The 27,702-nt window shown below is 41.2% G+C and overlaps 1 protein-coding gene across 7 annotated transcripts in view; it reads right to left on the minus strand.

Annotated features, from left to right (window-relative positions):
• The window catches only part of ATXN7 (ataxin 7), a 131,102-nt gene that overhangs the window by 35,274 nt on the left and 68,126 nt on the right, over positions 1–27,702 (minus strand). For 6 of the 7 annotated variants that reach the window (XM_070574782.1, XM_070574780.1, XM_070574779.1 and 3 more), the window contains one exon: positions 15,321–15,425. The exons of the other annotated variant lie outside the window; for it this stretch is intronic. In XM_070574782.1, coding sequence (XP_070430883.1) covers positions 15,321–15,425 — 105 coding nt within the window. The remainder of the gene's footprint in view (positions 1–15,320; positions 15,426–27,702) is intronic. 7 annotated transcript variants of the gene reach the window in all.

A 27,702-nucleotide genomic window follows, 5' to 3' on the forward strand; every position in this document is an offset into this window, starting at 1 on the left:
TGCACACATAAATAGACTCGGGGCCTGAGAGTTCAGAATGAACACTTTTAAATGTCAAAAGGAGGGGGAACGGGGCTGGCCCCGTGGCCAAGTGGTTAAGTTCGCGCGCTCCGCTGCAGGCGGCCCAGTGTTTCGTTAGTTCGAATCCTGGGCGCGGACATGGCACTGCTCATCAGACCACGCTGAGGCAGCGTCCCACATGCCACAACTAGAAGAACCCACAACGAAGAATATACAACTATGTACCGGGGGGCTTTGGGGAGAAAAAGGGGAAAAAAAAAAAAAAAAAAAAGGAGGGGGAAAATTCCTCTACAGAATCCCATCACCCCATACAGAATATGTGGCAACAAGTCATCAATTACATGTGTGGAAAAGATTTGGCTTTGAAGGGGTGGGAAAGAGGTGTGAGGCTTAGGAATTGGCTTCTATTAGAACAGACACAAACTCTACATTTATTCTAAAACAAAAGAATAGGAGCCACACTGCTTTATTTTCACAGCAAGCATTCAGATACCAACCACGGCAGCAATATTAAGATACAGATGGTTTGCTGAAACCTATTTTTTTTTTCCAGATTTATTTATAGTCACATTCAAACAATGCAAAACTATGGTGGTCCTTAAGAGACACCTGAAGAACACAAGGAAAGAGCCTCAGCAGGCCTTGGAAGCACAGGATGAACAAATCTTTCAAAAGTTAATTAGCAAAAACCAGAATTTTAGGTTAATTCATTGAAGGTTTTCTTAAGCTAGAAGAAAAAATTCCATTACAGTAGCACCTGATTGCAACAGGTCTTAGCACTGTTCAACTGCACCCACCACCCTCCCCAAAGGGCGGCTGAGGAGTCTCCTTGATGTCATCAGTTGCAGAACAGAACTGGGATAAGAGGCCCTTTCTCAGCCTAAGCCTCAGCTCCACACTACTGCACCCGTCCGAGCAGACACCGGAGTCCTTGCTGGTCTCCCAGCACAAACGCTTGCCTTTCTAATGTTCCCTTTGTAGATGGTGAGGGGGCAAGTGGGGAAAAAAAATCATTACAAGAACCAGTCAACCCATGACAGTTCTGGGAACCAAATCTTTCTGTAATCCTGATGAAAACGAGGGTTAATTTTAGCAAACATTTTTAAATGATACATACATCTAACTTAATTTCCTACATAAACAAGAGAGAAACAATTTAAACTTATTTTTAAGACATCAAAAAAGGGATGAATGAGAGCATAAGCCAGGAAAATACAATTTTGCACAGTAAGAATATATACAAAAACTGCTTAAACTTTTAAAATCTACTTATTTATTTATTTGAGGAAGATTAGCCCTGAGCTAACATCCACCACCAATGCTCTTTTTGCTGAGGAAGACTGGCCCTGAGCTAACATCTGGCCCATATTCCTCTACTTTATATGTGGGACGCCTGCCACAGCATGGCTTGACAAGCACTGCATAGGTCCATATCCAGGACCCGAACTGGCGAACCCAGGCTGCTCAAGCGGAATGTGCAAACTTAACCGCTGCACCGCCGGGCTGGCCCCCTGCTTAAACTTTCAAACACGCACATATGCCTCTCATAATACCCTGAGTAAAATACTTAAGCAAATACCACTTTGTTGGTATGGAAAGCATTGGAAAGCATTATTATTATTTTCTTCAAACCATTTCCCAATATCCTATCTAAACAGAAGTTTATTTTGATATTAAGTCTCTCGATGGCTCATATTTAAGTGTGTAGGTCTGGGGACATAGTCACATTTCTTTTTTCTTATGAAAAAATAAACAGACTACAGACTAAAAAAAGACTACAGACTAAAATATCATTTTAATAGAAAAACACCCATGCCTTACGGACCAAAAATTATAGGTACTGGTCGTGATGTGGATGGTGTGCACTCATCAATTTTACTCTGGTTGCACAAAGGGAGTCCTGAACTGACACAAATTCTTCTGTGAATTAGCCTGCTCACAGCAAACAAGCAAACCAGCCGCAGCCAGGAGGGGAAGCCAGGAGGGGAAGCAACCACTTGGGTTCAGAGGTAGTCTCAGCACTTTCAGTTGTGTGGCCTTGGGCAAGAGTCTTTGTCCTCCCCAAGAAGTGCTAATACGACCTCCACCTACGGGGCTGGGGTGAGGAGTAAAGAAAGTGTCACAGGTAATGCAGTGCCTAGTACATTTTAAATGCTCAATAACTGTGAGCTGTTATGGTTAGAAACAAGGAGAAACTGCATGGTGGACATCATTTGAAAGAAAGGAAGAGTAAGAGAAAGACAGCAGTTTCTATTAGAGAAGTCAGAGAAATTCCCAACAAATCTTGGGATTTCCTAAATAAAATTCCTGAGAAGCCAGTAGAGGTGTCATCTGGTGTTCTGTAGGGCAGCAAACAAGCTGTTGGCAGTTAGGAAATACTGTGTTCCTGTCACCGGTGGTAGCCAGTTCCCCAGTTTACAAGAGCACAAGTCTCTACTACTCCACTTCACTGTCTCAGCAGGCTGGGCGAGTTATAATTGGCCTTAATTGGCACTTACAGGAGCTTTAACATTCCTTACCTGCTGCCAAGGAGCACTTGAAAGGGGGAGAAAGTATTTTCAAACTTGGAAATACCAAGCAATTCATTCAGCTGTGGGCCTGGCAGTCTGCTATCCAGAATCAGATTAGCTTCACGAAGAAATGTTGCTATGTTATTATCCAGCGCTCATTAGGTACTCACGCCGGATTAGGAGAGGTAGGAGACGAAGTTTAAATGGGGATAATTCACCTTGGGGGCTAATACCACGCAGCAGCCTTCCTCTGGCTGGCATCATCTGATCTTTTGGTGGACGGCTCTTCAGTGCTCAGCCACGCTTCATGTGTGTGCCCCTTTTCAGCTGTTCCAATTGTCCAAAGGCAGGCAAATAAAGTATAACCTCACAGCCTGATTTACATAGGCTTTGTGTTAACCATGGTCTGACCTCAGCCCAGTCATTATTTGATACACAAAGTGCACACTGTTAAAAGGTGACCAATCACACCAAATGCAAGGAGGATAATGAGATCAGCAATAAAACAGATAGTTTTTCACCAGCCCTGCAATTAATCTCACCAAAAACTGTTATCCTCCAGGAGGTTACACATTTTGCAGAGAGGAATCCCAGCCTGACAGAACTAGATTTCTTTCCTAAGGTAAATTCCACACAGAACGAATAGAAATCTCCTGTAGATGCCAGGAAAACTGCCTGTAATTGTTTAAATGAATATTTTAAAAAATCCCTCGTTCTGCAAGATCTCTGCCTCATAGCATTAAATATTGCTCAAAACTCAGAAAGATATGTTACACTGGCATGTAAAAAGGGTGAACTTGTTTGAGAAATTTATTTCCAAGTCAAATTACAATTAATCACATTTGTGTGTATGTGTAAGAGGCTTTAGAAAAAGAAATGGAAGTTAAAAAAATAAAACACCTACCAATGGTGGTGACACTCTCATACATGGCTAGCAGAGATATTACAGCCTTTCTGGAAAACAATCTAGTAGCAGCTATTGACAATGCAAAATAAATATCCTTTTTGACCCAGGAATCCCTTCCTGAGACTTTATCCCACAGAAACAAAACCAGCAGGAGTTAAGGACATATATAGCAGGGTCGTTACTGCCGCTTTGCTCATAGAGGCAAAAAGCAGGAAACAAAGTGCATGTCCACAGACAGAAGGCCTGGCTGAGGAAGTTACCACACAGCCGCACCTTAGAACAGTAAGCGACCACTAAAAAGTGGGGATTACTATTATCCTGGGCTGTGAATGAATTTCCTTGTGGTATTGCTAAGTAGAAAAGAAGCAGAAGTGTGCATAATAAGCATCCACTTCTTGTAAAACTATGACCAAGAGCCCCTAGTAATAAAACATAGGATTATACGTGCCTGTATAGAATTATGAGCATTAGGAAAAAAAAGAGAGATGTACACTAAGTTACGTACTAAGAATGCACCAAGTTACAAAGATGGTTTATAGAGCATAGGGGACTATAAACAGTTGGAGAAGGTGGGGAGGCAGAAAGAGCCAATGAAACAAGAAAAAAGTAGGCTGAACTGAAAATAGCATGTTTGAGATTATTACATTTGTGCATCTATGTAACAATATATAATGGGTGTATATATTTAATATATTGATGTGTCAATAAAAAAATCCATAAAGAAACTGATTTAACAAGTTTTTGTTATAAAAAATGCACTGTGAAGGGAGCTGAAGAAAAATTTAAACAGTATGAAATCTGGTATTACATCAAAAGAGTATATCCTGATTATGGCACCCATTTCACTTGTTTGGCTAAGCTGACTGAGATTCTAGTACAACTGAGCACAGTAAGAATCAAACACTCTGGGCAAAAGAATAACTTAACTTTCTAAAGCTCGCTACAAATCTTGAGGATTAGGAGTTCTAACAATCTTTTAAAAATATCAAGCCTAAGAGGCAATGAAACAAATTTCATTCCAGAGTTTCTTTTTGACCCTAGGAGACTACGAATCAAGATCTCTGTCATGTGTGATTCGGGGCTTACTGCTTGTATTTTAACTTATTTTAAATTGAGATAATTACCTGCCCTGATCTGTTTTTAACTTTCAAACACACAAGAGGGAAATGTGTAAAATATCTTTGAAGTTCAATTTGAGAACTGTCGTCTTAAAAACAAAATGTAGAAGTAAATCTAAAGATGAGGATTTCTATACACACCATGTGGAATAAAGGAGGAAACAGCTCGACATAGCCACTGCCTCCTTGCCCCAAACCAGTCTGTTTTATGGGCTTGGACTAGCACATGCATGGAAGGAATTGTCCCAGCCAGGTAGTAGGTGCTTCAGCATAAAGAAGCGATAAAAACTCCCTCTTCTGGTCATATGTAAGACCACAGCTTAACAGGGTTGAAAGAGCAGGTATGTGTGTATCTTAACTAGTCAACACACAAATTAGTCTTGTGAAATAAATGTCAGGAAAAACATCTTTTAGCAAATACAACAAATATGGATTTATATCCTGAAACATCCCCTTTAAAATCTGAAGTACAGCCACTCTAATGATTTCTATATGTAGCAGACACATCCGGAGTAGCACTGGTAACATTAACTATTTATTTATTTACTGATGCTGCTAGAAACTCCCATCTTCACTGCCTTATTCTGGTGACAAAGATCAGAACTGTTACAGTACTTCATTAAATCATAGTAGCACTAACCTGGAGGGCAGCTGTGACCAGACTCCACGTGGAGAATCAACATGCTGAAATACTGACAGACATTCCCAAAGAAGAATGGTCTTTAAAGCTCTGCTGTGATAATGCAACTGAAAAACTAAATGTCCCTCAATAGGGGATGGGTTAAACTAACTTAAATACATTAATAAAGTGGAATAACAGGTAGTCTTTAAAAAGAAGGAAGTAGAGTAATATGCATTAACATGAAAAAATAAGATTAAGTTAAAAAATAAATTTATAACAAATCTAATTTTTCATGTGTATGAGGGAACAAAAAGTAAGCAGCCAAATATTACTTTGTCTTGGGTCTAGAAACCTTCAAGGGCCTATGTTAAACTGTAGCCCTGAAGAGTAAGACGGAGGAGCTGCGTCGATTCTGAATCCATATTTATCCTCCTGCTGTTGGTTAATTTTTTCTTTTACAATGTATATTACTATGTTAATAATGAAAAAATCAAAATGCATGTGTTTGTTTTTTAATCAGTAAGTTTTTGTTACCTAAATGAGAGCATGAAAGTGTACACATCCTCTGTTGTTTCCCGGCTTACAGGACTAGATTACTGTTCCACTAAAAAAAACCCAAAAAAACAAAACTGAAAAGAATAAATGATCCCAAAGTTCGGCATCACTGCAATCACTATTTTCCACCCCTACAATCTTTCAAAAATGTCTAAAGACTGAATATAATACATCAAGGCTTTTCATTCAGGTCAGTACATCTCATTGGAAAAAAAGCCCTCTTACAAATTAAACGAACAAACCCATGATCCATTAACTAGGTAAATTCATCCAGTTGCATAAGCCAAAAACTCCACAAGTCATTCCTCCTTCCTTCTTTTCCCTTATCACTCACCCCCAGTCTATCTATCAGCATGCCCTGCTGGCTTTCTACTTCTGTGCAGATTTCAACTGCGTCCACAGCTCTCAGCCTCTGCTGCTGCAATCCTTTTTTTTAAACTTATTCCACACGATTATATGTAAATACGTTATTCTTTTTTTGTTTTCTTAAGATTGGCTCCTGAGCTAACATCTGTTGCCAATCTTCTTTTTCTTCTTCTTCTCCGCAAAGCCTCCCAAGTACATAGTTGTATATTCTAGTTGTAGGTCCTTCTGGCTGTGCTATGTGGGACACCACCTCAGCATTGCTTGATGAGCGGTGCCATGTCCATGCTCAGGGGCTGAACTGGTGTAAACCATGGGCCTCCGAAGTGGAGCATGTGAACTTAACCACTTGGCCACGAGGCTGGGCCCCTGCTGCAATCTTAATCTAAGCTTTCTCTCCTGATCCAGCTCTCACCTGGACTAACACAAAACAGCCCACTAACTGGTGCCCCTGCTTCCACTCTTGCCCCCTATGCTCCACAGAGCAACCATAAATCAGATCCACACCTCGCTGCTCAAAATCCTCCAGTGACTTTGCATTGCCAGCACTGTCCAATCCTAATCCTTTCATGGTTTGCAGGGCCCAGCATCATGTGGCCCCAGCCCCCTTTCTCCAACCTCAATCCTGACCCTTCTCCTCACTTGCATACTGCTCTTCCACCTCTTCACTGGCCTTTCTGCCAAGTTCCTTCCTGATCATTGTACTTGCTCTTCTCTCTGTGTTGAACATTGGTCTTCCAGATCTTCAAATGGCTGGCTCTTTTTCCTCACTGAGCTTAAATATCAACACCTCAGAGTGGCGTTCCTTGACTGGCCTTCTTTAAAGTGTCTTGTCCCAGTCATTCTCTCTCATATTATTCCTAGCATTTATCACTACTTGAAACAATTTTATTTTACCTGATTGTGTCTTTCTTGTTCCACCCTCCCTAACCTGCATGAAAGAGATATTGCTTTTCTAGTTCACTGGAGAACAACACCTAGAACAGAAAGTAGGTACTCAATAAATATTTGTTAAATGAATGAATAATATCATTGCCAGTTTATTTTTTTAAGTCCCCAAGGCACAGACATTAATAAAGGGACAGATATCAGTATGAGGAAAAATCAATACATCTTATAACTAGAAATTAAAATCTTGCTTTTTACAAATGGCATAAACAACACCACTTAAAGATATCTGCTTATTATATAAAAAAAGATAAAAGATAAAATTTTATTAGCTAGGGACAGAGTGGTCCTTTATCTGATGCTACTGAAGTTATTTGAAAATTTTAACTAGCACTATTTGGCTTGTGGCAAAGAATAAGTGAATTCACTACATTTATTTTACATCATACTATTCAGTGACAAGAAGCTTAGGTCAAAATGGTCAACTTGGAATGTCCTTCGAGAGCTAAACTAATGTCCACCTTGACAGCGTTCACATTGTGATGTGCCTGCTACGGTTAGCACCTTTCTCTGGCTCAGCCCTCGACTGCGGGAGAAAGCCTGGCATGTGTCTTAGCTCTGCAACAAGTTTCAATCCTTAAACTGACTACCGAAATAACTACGCCAACCAATTCTCTAATGAAGCTACAAAATGTTATGGGGCTGGAACAAAAAGGGGAGGAGCTTGGCTGTAGATAGCTACTATGATTAGGGTTAAATAAAAGAGGAGAACAGGCTGACGAGAAATCCAATGACTATGCTAAATCAAATATCCACCTACTATCATTACATCTTCGAATTACTGAACGTTCTCTCTGAGGTAATGGGTTTACACTGCTGACCCAGCTACTCTAAGCAAACTTAAAATTCTACCTGACCTAGAACATCTGTCACTAATGATAGTTTTGTGACATGTGGAATTAGTTATACTTTCTCTAGGTTTAACTCTATACATCCTTATTATACATAAGAGAAATAGATTATGAGTAGCCAGAAAACCCAGCCTGGTACATTTTAACTGTGTGAATGAAATTTAATTTAGGAGTTTGATCTGTAAACTAGGAATAAAACCATCCATTCAGTGGGTGGCTAAGAATAGGAAATGAGACAATACAAGCAAAAATGCTTTGTGAATCATCAAGCACTATTAGAAATTATCATTAGCTTGTGGACTTTTAATTGAATGTTTATCCTAAAAAGATTAACTATCACTGAAAGTTTCAAAGTAGAAAAAGGCCCAGATTATAAAAATTTAGTGGCCAAATTTAGCTAGCGCATTGGAGAGAAAAAAGAAACATTTTTGCTTTATCCAAAAACAAAGTTACTTAATAGCCAAATAAAATAACTCATTCCAAATACCTGCTGCTGTTACTTTCCATGTCCAAGTCAATCATATCGCAAAAGGTGGAGGGTGTTCTTTATTAAACAGCAAAACCTCTGCTTTGTGATGTAGATTAATTATACGATGGCAATCACTGGTCACAATTATGTGAAGTATTGTCAACATGGGAATCAGCATTTTTGCCAGAACCAGCCCATCAGATCTCATACGTAAGACTCATATTGCTCTTACACTAATGTTCTTTGAAATCAATTAATTAGCTCAAAAAAGTATGAGTAATTTCTGTTTACCCATCCTCTGATGAAAATGACATTTTAGAAAAATATAATTTATGCTGGCATCAAAAAGAATCCAAACCACCTCAGTGCACTGCAAGGAACATTAAGTCCAAGCAATGTTGTGTGGCCGTTAACGTTACAGGATTCATAATATCTCCAAGTGGAGAAAGCTTAAGACCATGGACGTGTTTCTGCTAAAGCTACTTTCACAAAGTTATGGAAAAGCCAGATTTATGACATCCCCATCTGTGAACCTCTGAGGTCTGAGAGAAGGGTAGATGTTTTACACTGAGCTCAGAGTCAGACGCCATTTAAAACAACTGGTAGGAGGTCAGTATACAATATCAATTGATAAACAGTAGAGTATTTATTTGTGATCCTTTTGCAGATGAACATGAGATTGGAGAATTCTGCTTCCTAGGTATGGCAGTTCCTAGGGGGTAGGGTTGGCCTCAGGAGATAGCTCCCTAAATATCAGAGGAAACCAAATCCAATAGCTTGAGCTGGTGTTTCCCAAACATGGGGTAGGTATCATTTCCCATCATTAATAACATTAAATCGAAAGTGAAAACTTACTCCTTTTCCAAATCTCTTTCAATTCTTCTGATAACATCACACTACCATGCGGATAACACTTGCCTAAAATGTGCCAGTCTCCTTTCTAACAAAGGAAGCAGGCCTCAGGGCTCAGACCTGGCAGTGGCAAGACCATCAATAAAGAATTCAATCATCTTTTTACTATATTCATTTTTACACTTACTATCTATAGCAAACAACACTAGTTTGTTGATGATTCGAGTAAGGTTTTCTTTGTAAAAGATTTATTTAAATAAAACTGGTTTGATTTAAAGAAAAATATTAAGTGGAATTAAGTAAGCAATCATAAAGATGGAACCCAACTGATTAAAACTGGGAAAAGTTGGCAGAGGCACACGTGACCACAGAAGCCTCCTTGCTCGGGGACTCATGGCTAAGCCAAAGATGACCAAGTAGGTGCAGCCTAACTAATCTGGGGCAAACATTCAACAGCTGACATTCAGGCAGGGTTTCAGTTAATTGCAGAGATTCTAAATTTGGCACCTGTCTGAGCTGAGCTGAATTAACGTCACTCATTTATTTCATCAAGGTAAGATCACGCCCCCTTCCCTGTGTCTGCGTAGGACAGGCTGAGAGGAATTAAGGTATTCTTCACAAGCCAAGTCAAAGAGCAGCAGCAGAGCACAGAGCAGTCACCTGGGAAGCTCCTTCCACACACAAGCCTAGAGGCCCCCCCAAGTCATCAGCTCATCCCACCTGTTCAGATCCATAGTAAATGTACGTAAACAGGACTACACATTTTATGCCGCTCAGTAGCTAGTTTCTGACCAACACATGTATTACTAACTAAGTGATCACCTGAGATTCCCAACCTGGTAAACAGCCTCAAAACAAAGGTGCTTCCGGCCCTAGGGAACGTCACCATCTCAGTTCTCCTTCATACTTAACGTTTTAGAGGCAATTAATGTGACATTTCCAGCACATATTACAAAAAGTTAAAAATCAGTTTAAAAAAATAGGGGCTTCCTTTCATGCCATCCTTGCTAAACTCAACAAATCTCTGAGTGCCAATCTGTGTCAGTCACCATGCTGGGCACCGGGAATACAAAACAGCAGCCCTGACAGAGCGGATGGATCTGCTGAGAGTGCAAGGCATCCTGGCCAGCCTGCGGGTCAGAATCAGCTCAGGGAGCTGTTTAGAATGCAGATTCCTGGGTCCTATCCCGGGAGATTCCCATGCAGCTGCTCTGGAGTGGGCTCTTGGAAGCAGCCCACCTAGAAAGCTCCCCTTTGATTCAGATGCACAGCAAGTTTGGGATTCACTGATTCAAATTATATTTTTAAATCTGAAATTAACAGTAAGAAACATCTTGATCTTAAAAATACTGAATAACTAAAGAGAAATATGAGGCATGTTGGATTATTTCAAAACATTAAAACAACACTAAGAAAGCATGGTACTACTATGCAGATTCCAAGAAGGAAAGCCATCTACACTACGAAAGCAATCAGACTACGAGAAACTAGAGATACCAAAACGACACTACAACACTCACCACCACCACTCAGATGGAAAGCTTCGGTAACTGTCATCTCTCAAAAAGGCAGCTCGGCTAACAAAACAGTATATGGTCCCTTACTACTCATGATAATATTTTTTTAAATTTTTTAAATTTTTTTAATTTTTTCCTTTTTGTCCCCAAAGCCCCCCGGTACATAGTTGTATATTCTTCGTTGTGGGTCCTTCTAGTTGTGGCATGTGGGACGCTGCCTCAGTGTGGTTTGATGAGCAGTGCCACGTCCGCGCCCAGGATTCGAACCAACGAAACACTGGGCCGCCTGCAGCGGAGCGCGCGAACTTAACCACTTGGCCACGGGGCCAGCCCCACTACTCATGATAAGTATTATCTGCTGCTCATCAATTCAGAAGAGTAGTATCACCACCACTAACTGACTTACAAGCCTTGCTGCCATTGTAGCTTCCTTCTCTGTCCTGGCAGCAGTGGTTTTAAAAGAACTGCCTAGTGGATTTTGCAGCAACTGTTCATTTGTTCATAAAAGTCACAGATGAATATCAACAATACATGAATTCATAAAAGACTGCCCACACATTTTCACCAATTTCATCAAATGATAAGAAAGGAGAAGCCCTCCCCTGGCAAGTATGGGTTCTTCCTAATACAGTAATAAACAGACTGTAATGGCCACTGAAAAAGATTTTGAATTTGAAAACCTCTTTTTGGTGTTAACTCTAGAAAACAAATATGTAAGAATGGGCCTTCTGGAATTATTAAAAAAAAAAAAAGAATGGGTTCCAAAAGTACTTTTTCTTGTTACATCCCCTGTCCCCAAAGACACAAGAGACACTAGCAGCACTGGGAATGGTTCTTCATCGTGAGGACTCTGCCCACTTCTCCTTCCCTCCAAGTGAGTAAGTGTCACTCCCAAACCACTCCAGGGCCATCGCGTGCTGCCTCCCTCCACTTAATGCAGTTGCCCCCAACCCCACACACCTACCCAACTCCAAACCTCCTGTTTATTCCATCAGACTTCTCCTTGGCTGCTGCCTCAAACAGGGAACTCCTTCCACACTGCCCAGCCAAATCCCTCTCTCAAAGCACTTGGCCCTCATCTTTCTGCCAGGGATTCTCTTCTCTCTTACACAGCTTTAATATTTCTCTTGCCACTAGATGGACCAAAGCCTCCTCACCCAGTGGTTTTATCTGTTGCATCTCTAGCCTAGCCACAGAAGGCATTTGCGTATGTGAATCTTACATTCACACCTTCTTATTTCCACATCTGAAGTTACCACAACTCCTTTGTCACTCAACAAGTATCTTATTAGAAGACACCAGTGTGTGCTAGGTACTGGTAGAGAAAAAGGGTAGAAACAGAATTTTAAGACATCCTCCCCACTCCCAATACACCGACTTTCTAAGAGAGAGACAGAGGAAGATAATCATCTCCATAAAATGTCTGAAACAACTGAATGAAGTGTTTCTCAAAGCGAAGACCAAGAGGGCCCCTTTCTGCCTGAGGAAGGTAACACCTTTAAGTGGGCTTGACCCAAAATGCAGCTATTTTCACACTGCTGTTTCCTGTCTCATCCCCTTCCAATCTACTTTGCCCATGACCATCTGGAAGACCACTAAGACACGTCACTCTGGCGCTAAAAGACCTGCAGCAGGTCTCCACCTCCACATCAAGGCCAGGGGTGCCTGATGAGCACTGAGGCTCTCTGAGCTAGTCCCAGCCTGCCTCTGCACACAGCTCATCCACACATGAGCACATCAGCTCTGGCCAATGGAGACTCTGTGCAGTACATTCCAGACAGCCTGGAATTTCCTGCCTCTGCACTTGCTCACGTCACCCCTGTTGCCAACGTGTGGCCACCAAATATGGCTGTTCAGTGCACAAACTGTGCAGCTGTATGTGGCGGCCCTGTCTATCTCCATCAAAACACTTTCCATTTTAGGGGATTATAGGTGATTTTTAAAAAGTATTTTCTGCATTTTCCACAATGGACATAAATGACAAAAGTTGAGGGAAAAAATTTGCACATGGGAAAAAGAATTCATTATACTCTTTAGAATAGCCAAACATGAAGGCTACTTTCTCTAAGAAGCCCTCTCTAAGTTACTCATCAAGAAGCAATCTGGATTCCTTAGTCTTAAGACTTTGGACTGTTTTATGACTTTACACACGTGCCTTCCTGAATCTACAGCTGTACCTTTACCTCTCTCATACCTAGTATATGTCAGGCATCGTATGAGGGGTTTTACTCATGTTGTTTCATTTATTCCTCACTGGAGGTTGCTATTACCATCCCCACATTATAACATTCCCACATTATAAGGAAGCCGAGGTTGAAAAACTTGCTCAAGGCAAAGAACTAATCTATGGTTCCTGCAAGTTTAAATTTAAATCCAATCTAGTCTGGCTTCAAAATCCTTAACTCCAAAATACTTAGCAATTGACTAACTGCCTTTTCTAATACTAGCCTCTGAGAATTGTTCTTTTTTTTTTAAAGATTTTATTTTTCCTTTTTTTCCCCAAAGCCCCTCGGTACATAGTTGTGTATTTTTAGTTGTGGGTCCTTCTAGTTATGGCATGTGGGATGGCGCCTCAGCATGGCTTGATGAGTGGTGCCATGTCCACGCCCAGGATCCAAACCAGCGAAACCCTGGGAAGCGAACTTAACTACTCAGCCACTGGGCTGGCCCTGTGTCTGAGAGTCTGAAGCAGGGAGACAATATCTTATTCATCTTTGTACTCACTCTGGTGCCTACCCCAGGTTCTCACCCAGAACCTTTTTATGATTACATAAAAGATTAATTCCTTTGGAAAAAATGGTGGAAGGTTGATTATGATGGTGTGACTCTTAAAACAACTGCTGTCCCGACAGCAAGTCCTGGAGGTTCTAGGTTTAAAAATGTATCTCAAAGCTATGTGGTCTCCAGCTCTCCTGCCCCAACTCAGCCTTAGTCTACTATCTCTTGCCTCTGAACTATTCTCCCTGCTTCTACTCTTCTCCCACAATCTATTCTCAGCAAATCAACCAGTGAGATGGGCCTGCATTGTTATTAGTGTTATTAGTTGAGTGGATTCTGACTCCTAGCGACCCTGTGTACAGCAGACAGGAACACTGCCTGATCTTTTTGTGCCATCCTCTCACCTTCCGGCGCTGTATCAGATAACACTGCCATTCATAGGGTTTTCATAGCCAATATTTTCATAAGTGGGTGGCCAGGCCCTTCTTCCTAGTCTGCCTTAGTCGGGAAGCTCCGCTGAAACCTGTCCACCATGGGTGATGCTGCTGGTATTTGAAATACCGGTGGCATAGCTTTCAGCATCAAGCAACACGCAGTCGCCACACTATGACAACAGACAGACAGGTGGTGGTGTTCCCTGACCGGAAAATGAACCTGTGCTGGGGAAGTGAGAGCGCCAAATCTTAACCACTAGACCCCCAGGGCTGGCTGGGCCTGTCTTACTCCCTTACATAAACCCTTCAATGCTCCCAAACTTCTTCTTACTTGGCCCTACAAGGCCGTGCCTGATCAAGGTCCCTGCCTACAAGGCCAGACTTCTCCAGTTTTTACTTCCCTTCATTAACTACCTCCAGCCACACTGGCCTTCTGCAGGCCTGGGCACCAGCTCCTCCCTCTGCATCAAGTGCTCTTATTTTAGATTGTCACTTGGGTGGCTCCCTCTAATCACTTAGGACTCAGGTCACCAGGGTCCCTTCCTCAGAGGTTTTGCTTACACATTCTATCTCAGGTTTGCATTTGTAGTAGTGAGGGAACAACTTGCAGTTATTTAGAAAATATGTCTATTTAGTTTTGCCTGCCTTTCCAGCTAGATTTTAAATTCCATGGAGGTAGGACCCATATTACATCTCCAGTGCCTGAAACAAGGTGGGCACTCAAATACTTCTGAGTTGTTATTGAACTGGCTATAAAACTAAGTTTTATGATCAGAATTTTATCTTAAACACTTTAGGTAGCATTATGACAATACTACCTAAATGCTATCCAAAACCTTATTTGGATTCTTCCACGATTAAACACCCAGATAACAAGCTTGACGCCTAGAAGCCCAGGGATGGCTTAGGGGTTCATGAAACCCCTGAAGTCACAATGCCTCCTTCTAAGTACATGTGCATTTTGATGGGGAAAATGTCAGAGCTTCTCCATATTCATAAATTAGAACGTAGATCAAGACAGACTTAGAACTACTGAACAGCCTGGAAGTTTCAAAATCACATTTCCTTTAAAACAGCCATGTCTCCATACTTTGTATGTTATGTATAGCCTTGCCATCCACTAAATTCACAGCCATGGGATCTAGAAGGAAACAAACCTTTTACTATACTGACGCAATATTTCAAAAGCAATTTTATAAAATACATTTTTCCCTGTCTAATTTCAATAAAAATCAGAAAATGCACATCACTTACAATAAAATTCAGAAAAAAACCCCAACATCTGACAGGCATTAACCCATTCGACAAATTAGAAAGCCTGCTTCCTGACAGGGGGAGGGATATTATATCCTGCCTGTGACGTCACTGGCCTTCAGTTTAACCCTGCTTTACCCTGTACCCTCTAATAATGATTTTTAAATGGTTAAGCACTTACCATAATGTGATTGAAATGCCTGCGGTTTGACAACCTGATTACAGTCGTTACACACCACCAAGTAGAAATCATCGTGGGCGGGACAGAGACCAAATATTGGCATGTCTGCAACAGAGAAAGAAAGCATCACTCGCTCATCTGGTTCTGATGAACACGAAACCATTTAGGGTGGTGATACTTTCTAGAGGAGCTGCCTTTTGATGAGGTGCACCAGGACAAATGTTACTCTAGGTTAAAAGTAACTGATGTGGCACATCATGACTATTAAGAGAGAAAGCAAATCAGTCAGGCTTACAGAAACACCTATTACAAAGGGTTAAAATAAAACGCACCAAAAATCATTAGCATGAGGACAAATAGACAAATCTATTAAAATACAAACAATGAATATATTCACACAAGAAAGCAACTTTAGATGAACTTTACCAAGGGTTATGGGGAAGAATCTGCAACCACATACAATGCTTAGCAATTCACAAAGCTGAACCATCTAATGGTTTTATTTGTTTAACTATGCATTCTATTCCGGCCATCTGGTCTCTGAGTTCTATGGAACAGTTAAGAAAGGAAGCAGAGGTTTCACTGAAGAGTAAAACTGCTGGTTTCATCAGCATGTAATACAAAGAAAATTATTTTTATACTCTTTTTTCAGGTCACAACAACTTCTAGTCCTTTTGCTTACATACTGATGCAAGTGGACAGATGGAACCTCAGTACACACACAGTATTTCATATATTTATCTCGGCTACTAGAATAGGGTAAGATACAAATTGGATTTTTTATAGTAAGAAGTTAACTTAAAACACAAATGTGAAACGAAACTATCTGCATAGACGTGAAAACTGAAAGTAACTTGATAGCTGATAATATATGGTTAACTAAAAAGTCCTACCATGAACAATTAATTATTAACAACAATGCAGGGAACAGAGCTAACAGTTCAGATCCAGAATCTAAATCTTTTAAATATTTCAAAATTGGTGATTTTAAACAAGTATTTTACACTATGCACTACATGGAATATCTGCAATGGACAGATAATTAGCACATTTCAATTAGGCAAATATTTTGGTAGACCAAATACCAAGTTTAAAGGAGGGGAAAAAAGATCCAAAAAGCTAATTAGCATCTGCTTTCTTTCCTGTAAAATTTAATTTCACACTTTCTCCAGCTTGGGTGTTCTTAGTGGTTTTAAAGGAAAAAGAAAATGCCCAGAGGAGATGTCAAGTAATGATAATCTCTAAAATATCAAATTACTGATCTAATGTCTACACAAGGTTATAGCTCAGATTTTCTTAAACAGTTTCTATTACACTGAACTTCACAGATAGCTAGCTATAAATCTGAAATATACCAGGGACCAACCTGATTCTGGGATGTGGTAGCAGCATTGAGCAGTTTCTATGTGCTATGATCTCATTCTATCCTCACATCCGCTGAGGCAGATATCAGTATGACCTCACTCTAAAGAGGAGGAAACTGATCCACAGAGAGATGAAGTACTTTGTCTAAGTCAAGAGCTGAGATCTGATTCTGACTCATAATGATGGCTTGAATTTGGTCCCTTGAAGACCAGAGGAATATGATTTCTAGAAATTCCTTCCAGATTCCAACTTCAATAAGTTAGAATGTCAGGGCTGAACACCTTTGGCTGCATAAACTGATTAGACAAACATAAGAAGCTTCTAGTAGACTGCTGACTTCTGTGACTAAGCTTAATAATTTAATGAAAAATAAGAGCCAAACAATGTGCTATTTTCCTTGAGAGCATGCCCACATTGAGTTAAAAATAGTACATGTGGGGGAAAGAGAAAGGTTATATCCATACAATGATCAACATGTAATAAGCCATTTTCTATGGCTACGGTTTCTTGCCATGACATTTCATTAATAAAAATAAAAATTTAGGAGCCTGCCTGGTAGTGGAGTGGTTAAGTTCATGCACTCCACTTCAGTGGCTGGGGGTGTGTGGGTCTGGATCCTGGCCATGGACCTATACACCACTCATCAAGCCATGCTGTGGTGGCGTCCCACACACAAAAACAGAGCAAGATTGGCACAGATGTTACTCAGGGACAATCTTCCTCACCAAAAAAAGAAAAGAAAAGAAAAGAAAGAAAGTAAATTAAAAAATAAATTAAAAAAAATTTAAAGTAGTTTACGTTAAACTACTTTAAATTCCATATATACCTGTGCTAAACCCCTCCAATACAGGACAATTAAAAAGGAAAATCTGAATTCCAGAAACAGTGTAACATTCATAATTTACAACTGGAAAGCATGAAATTCCTATGAATATCAAATCAACAGTTTGATTAATGAATCAACTCAATTAGTTTTATTCATTAAACAGTAGTTAAAACAGCATTAAATTAAGAGGTCTCATTTTAGATTTAGGCCTCTGCCATGTGCTGGTTTTTGTGGTTTCCCACAGCACTCAATATCAAACAATGCTGTTTAAAATACATGACTTTGCCAGATATGAGATATTTCTGGGGACTAGCCCCCTGACCCTTTTATAAATAGTGCAATCTAAAAAAATTAAAAACTATACCAATCCTTTTAAGTAATAAGAATTCAATTGACCACAATGATATTTATATAGAAAACTGTTCTTTCTTTGCTTTGATTCCTTTGATCCTTTTGTGAGACTTAGAAACACTAATAAAACTGAGAGAGTAGGGGTCATTCTGTAAGGGATTAGGAATCTATACTTCTGTAAAAAGTTCAATGGCCTCAAAACTTCAGATCATCTGCAACTGATGATGACAGTAATGATGCTAATCATAATGATAAACAGTTGGCATTTACAGAGAGACTACTATGTGCCAGGACCGGTGCTAAGCACTTTTTATATGGTTCATTTATATGGTACAATATAACACTCATTTTACTGATGGACATGTGAACTTTCTAATATCACCCAGCAAGAAAGCATAACCAGGACTCAAACTCAGGTTTGCACTATTTGCGAGTTCAGTTCTTAATCTCTCACTAGCATATCACACCTCCCTAAAAAGCCTGCATATGTGTGCGTGCACACACACACAATTCCTGTGGAAAGAAAGATGGTATACTTAAATCCAGTTGATGTCTCCCTATGAAATCAAGTTCCTGTTATGAAAATCTACAGAAACTTTAATTTTAGCTTTCTAAATTCTTTATTTTCAGATATCCATATTTGGAAGTAAGCCAGAGGATACAAAATAATTTAAATGTCTTCTTCAGCAGAAAAAAAGATAAAGGAGTTCTATAACCTTTTTCTGCACTGGGACATTCCAGAAGCCCTAGCAACAGGAAAAGAGTGTGGAATGTTGTGGCAACAGAGAAAATGAAATATTTTTTGTGAGAGACAGTATGTAGGTTTCTGAATATTTTTAAAGCTAACGTTCACAATCAGCCCATGTACAAATTAATATATGGAACTTGCCCAAATGTAAAGCTTGATTGACAACAGAAAATAAAAGAGTTGATAAAAATGAGTTCCTACTGAATTAACAAAAAAAAATGTTTACAAGATACACTTTAAATATGCAACTTAAACCACTATATACTTCAAAATAATGAAAAGTTTTAAAACTGTACTTGACCCCATGGACTCTGAACTAATTTGAAAGAATGAATTTTATTGCATGTAAGCCCTAAATCTTTCTCAGGATTCAGGTCACCCCGATCTCCCAATTATGACGTGGTCCAGCATCCACATCTAGGCCATTGTGTACTTTGGAGACCCCAGGCCTGCACAGTAGGAGAGATTGGGTTTAAGTACATGGGCACGTGAGCACATGTGTGCAGAAACTCCACAATCACAGAAGGAATGAAGGCTCTCTCCTTGAAACCAGACCCTGAACAGAAGCGAACGTATTCAATTACTTTGGTGCTGCTATCCCCATTCGGAGGTCTGTACCCAACAACAAAAGTTGAGGGTTGTAGCAAAGCATTTCACCCTTGCCACTCCCAGGTGTCTCCCTTCTCCCACAGTCCCAAACGTCTACATGCCAATGACTCCCACGTTTCCATCTCTAGACCAGATGGCTCCCGAGCTGTCTAGACTCACATATCCAACTGCCTACTAGACATTCCCATCTGGATGGCTTATATACATCTCAAATGGAACAAGCGTGCCCAAGAGAACTTCACTTCCCACTCTGTCCTGTTCCCCACCCCCAAAAACCTTTTTGGGTAAATGATAGCACTCATGCCCCCAATTGCTCAAACTAAAAACCCAGATATCATCTCTGACTCTTCTTTCCCTCATCACATCCAGGCCACCAGCGGGTCTAGTCAGCTCTACTCTAAAACCTGTCCAGTTCTCTCTGTTATCTAGGCCACTGCTCTAAGAGCCCGACACCACCACCTTCTGATGGACTATGGAAGAGTCTCCTAAGTGCTCTACAACTGCTTCCATATAGCTGCCACGGTGAATCTCTGAAGTCCTCCACAGATCCCGTCATTACTGTTAACATTTCTCCAGTGGCTACCCACTCGTCTCAGAGCAGAATCCCAGCCTTTACCATAACCCCCAAAGCCCTGCCAGATGTTCATCTAGCTCCCTCATCGCCCTCTCACTATGTTCTCTTATTCCCTGCTCCTCTCTCCTTGGCCCACTCTGCCCCAGGCACAATGACCTCCACTCTCTCCTTAGACCCAGAAAGATCTCTCACCCAGGCTTGGTGCATTCTTACACATCAGGTCTTGGCTCAGGTGTCATCTCTTCAAAGGGCTGCCCCTTCCCCATCCTCAATTAGTTATTCTGTATCACAGGTATTTAAGCAGAGTGGCTAACAGTGAGTCACTCCCTATCACTCTGAATCCAATGAGACCTTGGGCAAGTTCTATAATGCTTTGAACTTCAGTCTCTTCATCTGTCAAATGGTGATGATCACAATACCTAATTTACCTGGCACTTCACAAGGTAGAAAGATTAAGAAAGTTAATACAGGGGCTGGCCTTGTGGCATAGTGGTTAAATTCACGCTATCTGCTTCAGCAGGCCTGGGTTCACAGGTTTGGATCCCGCATGCAGACCTAGCACCAGTCGTCAGCCATGCTGTGGTGGAATCCCACATAAAATAGAGGAAGATTGGCACAGATGTTAGCTCAGGGAGGGAGGAAAGGAACGAAGGAGGGAAGGAAGAAAGGAGGAAGAGAGAGAGGGAGGGAGGGAGGGAGGGAGGGAGGAAGGAAGGAAGAAAGGAAGGAAGACAGAAAGACAGACAGACAGACAGAAAATTAATACATGCAAAGCCCTGGAAGGCCCTAGGAAGTACACACTCAACATCATCCCACAACCTGTGAGATGAGTTATGCATCCCCATTGTATTGATCAGGAAACTAAGGCACACAGACACTGAGATCTCACAAGCTAGGAAGTGGCAGAGTCAAAATTTGAACCCAGGCCTGTTGGGCTCACAAGCCCAGGCAATTCCCAACATTCTTCCAGAAACTCTGCCAGAATCTTGCTCCTCCATGACACTCCCACCGCCAATGCCCAGAGCTCAGGGCCTGCTGGCCTCTACACACCACGACAGATCTCCTAACAGGTCCAGAGTTTCTACCTTCTTTAGCCTTCCCCACTCTGCTGCCAAAGCCACCGACCTACAAAGCAATGATGCCGTTTCTCTCCCTGAAGACCTCTGCTGGCTCCAAAGTGGGGCTTGGACCCCTGACCTACCTCTCTGTAAGCAAGGCCCTAGCATTCTGGCTCTTCCCATCTCTCCAGTCTGAGTCAACCTGCTCCAGTCTCAAGACTGTCTCAGCCTTCTCAGAACCTGCTGTGTTCTCCCACAATCCTACCTCTTGACCAGAAGAGTTCCTGTAGCAGGGAAAGCTTTTCCTTCTTCTTTCTGGAGTTCCCACCATTCAACAAGAACCAGCTCCAATGGCCTTTCTGCTTTGCTCTCACTTACACCATTCATACCTCCATTATAGTCCTTCACTCACTGATTTATCATGTATGGATGGTAATTTATAAGTGGACATCTCTGAAGCCCTGTCTGATGGCAGACCCCTTGTCTTACCTGGCACAGATCCTGAGAAGTGAGCTCTCACTGCATGTCTGTGAAGTAATGACTGGCATTTGGAACTCTTCTGTAGCTTCCAGTTAAAACATTAAAAACTAAGATCCCTGACCTGGCCCACAAGGCCCTGAATAACCTGGACTTGCCTCTCTCCCCACTAGATCTCTGCAGCTTGCCCCTCTGGTCTTTGTTTTGTTCCTAGAGCACACCATGCTCTCTCCTATCACAGTACCCTGGCACTTGCTATTCCATCTGCCTGGATCTTGCTTCCGCCAGATCTGTACCTGGCTTGTTGCTTCACTTCATTTTGTCTCAGCCTCAATCTCACTTCCTTGGAGACTTGGCTAGGCAGGACCCTGTTACATGTTCTCAGAGCACTGGCTTAGCCTTGTCACACAGCACCATCCTCTGTTTCTAAGTATCCATCTAGCTCTGTGGGCCTTAATCTCTTCCCGCTAAACTAAGTTCCACATTTGTCTTGTTTTCTCCTCTAGTGACAGCGCCTAATAACATCTAACTTGACAGATAGGAAGCAGCAAATGACTATGTGTTAAATGTTGTTTGATGGATCATAACTGCAGAGTTACAATTGTGCCTTTATGTCATTTAATGACATACAGTCATCCTCTAGAATTGGGTATGCCCAGTGAGAGAGAAGTTCAAGGGTGAGAAGGCTTCCCTTGAACACACGATCCTATTCCTAGTGGGAGTTTCCAGTAAAATTTCATGTTTCAGGGTCTGATTGTCTAACATGCATATTGGCCAATTCTCTTTTGCTAGTGTGTGCAGTTCAGTAACTAAGAGCAGTTCTGAAGTCAGACTACTTGGATTCAAGTCCCCTATTCTTCCTCTTACTAGCTACGTGAACATGGTTAAGTTATTGAACCTCTCTGAACTTCAGTTTCCTCATCTGTAAAATACAGTTAACAGGACCTATATTTTATAGTGTTGTTGTGAGGATTAAATGAACTAATCCATGGAAAGCACTCAGTTCTGAGCACATAGCAAACACTCAATAAATGTTAGCAAAAGAAATAAAAAGAAAATATATGCACTAGAAATGTCAGCTGCAACGGCCCCAGCTCTCACCAATTCAACTCGGAGGAAAGATATATACGCCAAAGAGCAACTGACTATTTTACATTGTGAGCCTAACTCTTAAGGAGTCTTGTGCTCAAATTGCTGAAGATACACTCCTCCCTGTAAGCAATGAAAGGCAGGGGAGTAGCAGAGGAGATTGGCTGGGGTTCCCCCTGTAGAGAATCAGGGCCCATGCTTTGCAGTTTAAGCTCTACCATGCAAGCCAGGGAGAACCCAACCAAGATCTTAGGCAAGGAAGAAACATGATGCAAAAGGTCACTCTGGCATGAGTGTGCATCGACTTATGTAAAGGGGGGAAAGTGGTCCTCAAGGGCTGATGCAAAAGTCAGAGTGAGGCAGGAAGTTCCTGTGTGATGAAGATGGGGGAAACTAGACTGAAGACATGCTCTCAAGGACCCTGCAGAGAGCTCAGGAGACGGTGGATGGAGGGTGAAGCAGAGGGAAGAAAGCTAAACAGGGGTCGACAGTTTCTTGCTGCTTCATTGCAGCTAATGTGGATGCATGAATGGTGGGAGACACAGATGAAAGAACTTAGTTTGCTAAGGCAATGGTGCCTAGCAGTTAAAAGCACAAACCTCTGGAGCCAGACCGGCTGTGTTCAAATCCCAGCCCTGTCACTTACTAGCCTTTACTTCAGTTTCCTGACCTACAAATGGGTAAAGTAATAGTACCCACCTCAGCGGTTGTTGGGAGGACTAATGAACATACATAAAATGCTTAGAACAGTGTAAATTACTTTGTAAATGTGAGCTTTTATCATCTTCCCCATCACTGTCCTCCAGTCTTCTTTTTTTTGAGGAAGATTGGCCTGAGCTAACATCTGCCAATTCTCCTATTTTTGCTGAGGAAGGTTGGCCCTGAGCTAACATCTGTGCCCATCTTTCTCTACCTTATATGTGTGATGCCTCCCACAGCATGGCTTGATGAGTGGTGCATAGGTCCATCCCTGGCATCCAAACTGTGAGCCCCAGGCCACCAAAACAGAGTGCACAAACTTAACCACTACGCTACCGGCCGGCCACTGTCCTCTGGTCTTTGATCTAAACAGCACTGTGCTCCCCTCTGTGTATTCCACTTCCCCACCCACACACAGTAACCAGTGATATTTTAAATCACAAATGTTACCTGGTCTGATTAAACCCCTTAGTGGTCCTCCAATGTAGTGAGAATGAAAACCAACATTTAGAAAGCCCTGTACGAGGGAACCAAACCCGGGCCACCAAAGTGGAGTGCACCGAACTTAACCACTAGGCCACCAGGGCTGGCCAGTCTAACTCTCTTCTGACTACTGTTTGCATGGTCTATCTTTCCATTAACTTTCAACTTATTTCTGACGTTGAATCTGAAGTATGCCTCTTACTGACAGCATATTGTTGGATCATGATTTTTTTTGAGGAGGAGGATTAGCCCTGAGCTTACATCCATGCCCATCTTCCTCTACTTTATATGTGGGACACCTGCCACAGCATGGCTTAATAAGGGGTGTGTAGGTCTGTGCCCAGGATTTGAACCAGCAAACCCGAGAACCCTGGGCCACCGAAGCCATGTGCGTGAACTTTACTATGCCACCGGGCTGGCCCTAGATCACGATTTTTTTTAATCCACTCTGTTCACTTCTGCCTGCCGAATAACGTTTAGTCTATTTACATTTAATGTAACTACTGATGAGGTAGGACTTATGTCTCTGATTTTGCTATTTGTTTTCTATACGTATTGTCTGTTTTTGTTCCTCTATTCTATTACTGCCTCCGTTTGTGTTAAATTGAGTATACAAGTATACCTTTTTAACTCCTCTTTTTTCTTTTACCTTTCTCCCCCCCTTAAGTTATTTTCTTAATGATTGTCCTGGAGTTACAATTAACATCTTCAAACAATGTAGGGTTTGAATAAAACCAACTTAATTTCAACAGTATACAAAAGCTTTGCTTTGACATGGCTCCATTTTGTGCTTTTTTTCCTCTGCATATGGACCATGTCTTGCTGTTTCTTTGCTTGTCTTATAATTCTTTGTTGAAAATTGGACATTTTAAGTAATATAATGTGGCAACTCTGGAAACTAGATCCACCTGTCCTTTTCGTTTGTTTAAGTGATCTACTGGTCTAATTGTGTAAAGTCTGTATTCTTTGTTCTGTGTGGTTAAGTCAAGTCTCTGCTTGGTAAGCTAATTATTGGACAGGGATTTCCTTAAATATCCTGAACCAATAAGTCTCCCAGCCTTTGCTGAGAGGCTCTGTGTGTATGTTGGCACATGCCTTCAATGTTCTAGCAAGCAGTTGATAATTCTGTCTGAGTCTTCACTTCCTGCTTGCATAGAGCCTCAAGGTCAGTCAGAGGGGAGAGATTAGGGCTTTCCCAGGTCATTCTTGGGCATGTGTATAGCGACATATATATCTATCTATATATATATCTACATATATACACACACACACACACAAACATACACATACATGTGGTTTTCTAGATTCCCAGGAATAGCGTTGGAGTTCTTTAAAGTTCTCAACTGACATCTCATTCCCCAGTGTTTCCTATTTGGTTTTTTGGTCAGCCTCTTGCTAGCCTCAAGTGGTATCAGCACTTCAGACCAACAGCAATGTTCAATAATTGCCACTAATTGTTTTTGACAAACACCCTAGGGATAGGGCACAGAGTGGGCTCCGAGCCAGCTCAAATAAAGCCAAGTTTTGAGAATAGAACTTTTTAGGGACGTACTACACTGGAGATAGGGCTTTGAGGGGACCCAAACTCATTCTGTCCCCTCTGGTGGCTTCTAAGTAGCTGTTTTTCACAGCTACCATAGTTGTCAGACTACTGGTTTTCAAAGTTAATGTAGAGCTTAGGGGAGGGGGAGGCGGGCAGGGAGAAATAGGGTGAGTTAAAACACCACAGAGTTTTCTGTATTTATGGAGATTCAGTCATTTTTCTTACATAAATGCTCAACAGATCCTGTAAGCTTTTAATTTTCAGAATTCTGAAAAAGTTAATTTTGACATTTCCTGCCAGTATTCTCATTGCTTTTATAGAGGAGATGATTTTCGGAGGTCCTTGCTCCGCTATCTGGAAGTGCTTACTGGAAGTATTTTAATGGAGGGTAATATTATCAGATTGTTTATTATTTTCAACATTGCTCAGACTGCAGTGTGGAAAAGGGAGGTTCATGGTTCAAAAGGAGAAGTGAGATGGCCAATCAGTTGCTGTTTGCAATAGTACGGGTTGGAGACATGGGATAGCTTGGACTTGGGAACAGCAGTGAGATGGCACAGAAAAGATTCAGAGATATTTAGAAGGAACTGTTGACATGACTTAGTAATGGCCTGGATACAAGGATGGTACAGAGAATGATGCTAAGTTTCCCATCCTGCAGGACAGGATGGATTGGTGGTGCCAGTCTCTGAGAAGGAATCCTGGAAGAACGCCAGGTCTGAGAATGAGGATCATACACTTGGGACATCTGAAATCTAGGTGCCTCTGAGATTTCCAAGAAGATACCAAGGAAGCCACCATTTTGAAGACTCTCCCCTAACTTTAGAGAAATGTTTTATAAATCAAGTCCTAAAACATTATGTCTTTCATATGAAAAAACGAAAAGAAAAAAACAGGCAAGGCATATACGTACTAAGCATCAATAATTTAGTCACCCAGGAAATAAAAAATGGTTCCAAGAATGATGAGAACCACACATAAATGTCTTAAACTACTCATTGCTTACACTCAAGTGAATTAAAGCTTTCCCTAAAGGCAGCTTTATTTAAAGAGAAGTTACAGTAAAAATAAAGATCAATCTTCCTTGTGTCTAAAAAGATTCTGTTGCACTCATACATATATGTCAATTTAATGTTCTCATTGATGTCTGTGAAAATAACTCAAATCAATCAGATTTGTTCACGCCTCCACTAGTTCCATAAATACCCTAATGTCTCTCAGTTGACAGCACTTGGTCAGACCTAGGAGACAGGTGGAAATAGGTCAGACTAGGTCCCTGAAGTGCAAACTGTTCTTTTTTTGTCTTAATGCCAACTTCACTGAAAATCATACTTTTTTACTTCTATAATCATTTCCATTAGGCCTCGCTTTATGCAGGAAACTCACTTGTTCTGCCGCTTTTTCTGATCGGGTTTGGGGAGGGACAGATTTGTAAGGGAACACAAGGGGGCAAAGAGGAGTGTTGGCTACTGGTTAATTACTTCTACTCCTAATCTCTCTTATTGTCACAAAGGCTTTTCCTGTTTAAACAGATTAGGTGTTTATTACCACTGGGAAACATTAAAGTATTTCAAGTTTGTTTCGACTGTTAGCTCTTTTACTCATTTCTGTTTCAATAACTAGAAGACCTAATGGGCAATATTTTCACAAGAAAGTTTATGCATTCTCTTATCTCGGTTTTACTTCTTCAGAATTCACAGTTTCACTCCTTGTCCTTCCAGGGGAAACTGGTCAACATACCTGGACAAGGTGCTCAAAGCTCACTTACCACAACCATATGCAAACAGATGTGGTTGGCAGATAACACCCTGCATGGCCACAGTTCAGAGTGATGCCTCAAGTTCAACACCCAATTCTCCCCAGGTGCTTGTTTTTTTGAGTGCTTCTGAAGTAAAAGGTCAGGCAAATGTTTAAAATACAATATACAGTCATGCGTCACTTAACGACAGGATCGACAGGATCCGTTCTGTGAAATGTGTCATTAGGTGATTTTGTGGTTGTGCAAACATCATAGAGTGTGCTGAAGGGGAACAAAATCTGCCACCCCCAAAATGTGTCTCTTTAACATGAGGATTATTTTAGGCTAATTATTTTTAAGAAACAAAAGACTCAGAAAGTTTTTCTCGTTACCTCTCCCTTAACTGCCTAAAAGAATTCAGATAAAAAAACATGTCTCAGGAAGTGAGCTATCACCTTAGTGGCATAACATTAACTAGATGGTAGACAGGGAGGAACCTAGAAAAGCTTGTTTGTTGGGCTTCCCTCTGTTGTCTTCTGTTTTTGTGCGGCCAAACATTTATTTACCAAACATTTGCTCCTTTCCTTCTACCTGTGAATTGCCTTCCTTCCCTTTGAAGTCCCTGACTCTCCCTACCCACAACATGTTCTTTTGTCTTTAGCTGAAGATGGCCTTTAAGGTGAAGGCTTTGACCATTTAGGCGAGTTACTTGCTTTTCATAGGTTTCTCCCCTGCATACATGTTATTAAACTTTTGTTTATTTTTCTCCTGTTAATCTGTCTCATGTCAATTTAATTCTTAGATCAGCCAGAAGAACCTAGA

The sequence above is a fragment of the Equus przewalskii genome, chromosome 15, assembly GCF_037783145.1.
Source record: "Equus przewalskii isolate Varuska chromosome 15, EquPr2, whole genome shotgun sequence".
In the NCBI taxonomy this organism is placed as follows: Eukaryota; Metazoa; Chordata; class Mammalia; order Perissodactyla; family Equidae; genus Equus; species Equus przewalskii.